The sequence below is a fragment of the Kryptolebias marmoratus genome, linkage group LG16 (genome assembly GCF_001649575.2).
Source record: "Kryptolebias marmoratus isolate JLee-2015 linkage group LG16, ASM164957v2, whole genome shotgun sequence".
NCBI lineage: Eukaryota > Metazoa > Chordata > Actinopteri > Cyprinodontiformes > Rivulidae > Kryptolebias > Kryptolebias marmoratus.
The window spans coordinates 154,826-157,851 of record NC_051445.1 but is presented as its reverse complement, the minus strand read 5'-3'; the positions used below and the strand labels follow the sequence as shown (position 1 = coordinate 157,851).

At 46.1% G+C, this 3,026-nt stretch overlaps 2 protein-coding genes across 3 annotated transcripts in view; both read left to right on the top strand.

The window, feature by feature from the left end:
- The window catches only part of atp2c1 (ATPase secretory pathway Ca2+ transporting 1), a 27,938-nt gene extending 26,017 nt beyond the window's left edge, over window positions 1-1,921 (top strand). For both annotated transcript variants that reach the window (XM_037980146.1, XM_017439936.3), the window contains exon 27: window positions 206-1,921. In XM_037980146.1, the coding sequence (XP_037836074.1) occupies window positions 206-327 (122 nt within the window). In that variant the 3' untranslated portion in view covers window positions 328-1,921. The remainder of the gene's footprint in view (window positions 1-205) is intronic.
- Window positions 1,922-2,470: 549 nt separating this feature from the next.
- Window positions 2,471-3,026, top strand: part of LOC108250177 (zinc transporter ZIP1) — a 9,235-nt gene continuing 8,679 nt past the window's right edge. Inside the window, exon 1 of the mRNA XM_017439935.3 lies at window positions 2,471-2,614. The gene's annotated coding sequence lies outside the window, so the exon portion shown is untranslated. The remainder of the gene's footprint in view (window positions 2,615-3,026) is intronic.

Sequence of the window (3,026 nt, the reverse complement as noted above, 5' to 3'; positions counted from 1 at the left end):
CCTGTTGTTGCCCTGACCTTTGACCTGTTGTTGTCCTGATGGTTGACCTGATGTTTGGCCTGTTGTTGTCCCAATGTTTGACCTTTGACCTGCTGTTGTCCTGACCTTTGACCTGTTGTTGTCCTGATGTTTGACCTTTGACCTGTTGTTGTCCCGATGTTTGACCTTTGACCTGCTGTTCTTCTGTACTCTCTCGGTCCTGCAGACCTGCTGTTCCTGGTGACCCTGACCTCCTCGGTGTGCGTCGTGTCAGAGGTCATAAAGAAGGTGGAGAGGCTGAGGGGAACAGAGAGGCGCCCCCCCTCTGACTCCTCCCTCGATGTATGACCCCTCCCCCCTCCATCTGTCTTTGTGTGGTTTGGAGGAAGACGCCACTGACTCATCCAGACTGCAAAGACTTGTGGGATTTTCCTGTGAGACCCTCAGACGGGTTCAACTCTCCGGTCTGGGACTGGGGGGGCCTCCTGGGATGCTGGACTGGGCCGAGTTTCTCAGAACCGTCTGAGCGAGCGCCACTTTCTGCTCGTTTAGGATGAACTGAAACTTTAGAGATTACAGTTTGCTTTCAGACACATTTTAGTTCCTCTGATGGGTTGTTTACGGCCCGTGGTGGGGGGGGTTGTACTTCCTCCAGGTTTACGGCCCGTGGTGGTGGGGGGTTGTACTTCCTCTGATGGTTTAAGGTGGAGGTGTAACGGTTCACCAGGCTTCAGCTTCTAAAAGTTTTTTTATTTTCCGTCCCTTCTTTGAATTTAAAGACACATTAAAGAACATTTCTGTTTTCTGACTTCGTCCCATCTGGAGAAACAGCTGGAGACGTGGTGATGAAACCGTCCTGCAGGACTCGTACAGAACCTTCAGCAGGACTCGTACAGAACCTTCAGCAGGACTCGTACAGAACCGTCCGCAGGACTCGTACAGAACCGTCCGCAGGACTCGTACAGAACCTTCTGCAGGACTCGTACAGAACCGTCCTGCAGGACTCGTACAGAACCTTCTGCAGGACTCGTACAGAACCTTCAGCAGCTGCAGGAGCTCAGTTCTCATCCTTCAGTTTCGAGGTTCTGTGGAGCACCAGGAGGAACCTGCAGGCTCCCAGCAGGAATCTCCTCAGAGGTTCAGGTTCTGGTTGGAATGGTTCGGTCTCAGGTCTGAAGGTCTGAAGCTGTTTTTAGTTCAGTTTCTGAGCTGCTGGAGAAAATCTCATCATGAAAACAAAGATTTTAGCTGCAGGATTTTAAATTTTAATTTATACTTCAGCAGCGTTTTAGCCTTCCTGCTGAGGGGAGCTGGGAGCGGTTCTGATCGGGTTCTGTGCTTCGATCAAAGTCTAAATGAGATCCGAACGGACCTGAGCAGAATCTGAGATCTGCTGGTCCTGCTCCTGCTCCTGCTCCTGCTCCTGGTTCTGTTCACTCTGGGTTTTTTAGACTTTGGTTTTAGTTGATGAAGATTTTCAGTCAGACCACCTCCTCCTCCTCCTCCTCCTCCTCGGTTCTGCCCGGCGTGGAACGTGTTCTCTTCTCTTCTGTTCTGTTCAACATCCTGATGCCAAACGTGGAATTCGGCACCAGCGGTTCTTCAGGGTCCAAACACCAACGCTTCCTCATGTGGTGCCTTAGAGAAGCCATGGATGGTTTTTAATCGGTTTATTTTCTGCTTTAATTAGTTTCTTCTTAACGAGCTTCTCTTCTAACGGATACAAAGACGCCGCGGTGCATTCTGGGTAACCTGTCAGCTCTCGTATTTATTCCTGGAAGAAGTATCTTCGTGTTTCTGCTGCTGTTTCCAAAATTTAAATCAGTTTTTCTTCTCGACTTCATTCTCATGTCGGCTGTAATTTTTTTTTTTAAATGAAGTAAATGTATTTAAAGTTTTTGTAAATGTACAAACAAAATTAAATTTATCACTTTAAACAGTTTACAGATTATTGATGGCTTTGAGGGTTCTGTTTCTGACCTTTGACCCTCCTGGTTAATCAGTTTCCAGGATTGGAACCGGAAGTATCCTCCTCAAGCTGCTGTCAGTCAAGTTCAACACACTCACACCGGAAGTCAGGCGGCTGGCCACCAAAATAAGAGCATGAAGGAACCTCAGTTCAGGCGTTGGAACTCATTGAAATAATTTACTTAAATAAATGAAATGATGGATATTTATTTAATTCAGTTTTAGAATTTAACCTCTTTAAACTGACCTACATTATTTTAAAGATAATTAACTTTTGTCAAACTTTGATTTATTTGCTGTTTAATGTTTGAAAGTTTGAGTCGATATTCAGATTTTACTCCGTGAAGAACATTTAGATAAAAAAAATCAAATATTTGAAGCAAAGAATTTAACTTTGATGATAAATCAGTTAAATGTTGACTTTATTTGAACCCAAACAACCAGTTAAAAAACTCAGTTTGTTGTAAAAAGTTTTACTTTAGGAGGCAGAGGGCTTTTATTTTGAAGAGCGGAAGTGTGCGGTATCGTCGCGGTTCTGCTGCCAGAGGCTCCGGGATGAGGCGGGATCAGCTGCTGGGAACTGAGTCAGAACTTCCCGGACAGCATGAGAACTCTCAGTCAGCAGCAGAACTCTGGACCCAGCTGATCCGAACCCAGCTGGACTCAGGTAGGTCACGGGTTCGTGTCTTCAGGCTCGGCTGAGGTCAGGAGGAGTCACGTGACGTTCGGATCAGATAGTCCAGAACCAGAGCCAGCAGGAGAAAAAACTTAAAGTCCAGATTTAAAAAGTCTTCCTGGTTCTGACTGAACTGGACCGAAGGCTGATCTGGATCCGACCTGAGGCCCAGAACCTCTGATCCGATCAGAACCAAGTCCACAGGAAGGAAGATGGTGGTTCTGTTGAACTGTTAACAGAACCTTCAGAACCGCCTGGTCCTCCGGGTCAGAACAGAATCACATGATGAACATCTGTCAGGAACCGAACCGGTTCTCGGTTCTGGACCAGGATCTGGTGGAAAAATAAAAAAAAAAAAAAAACAGATTTTTTTGTTGTTGTTTATGCTTCGATTCATCGACTT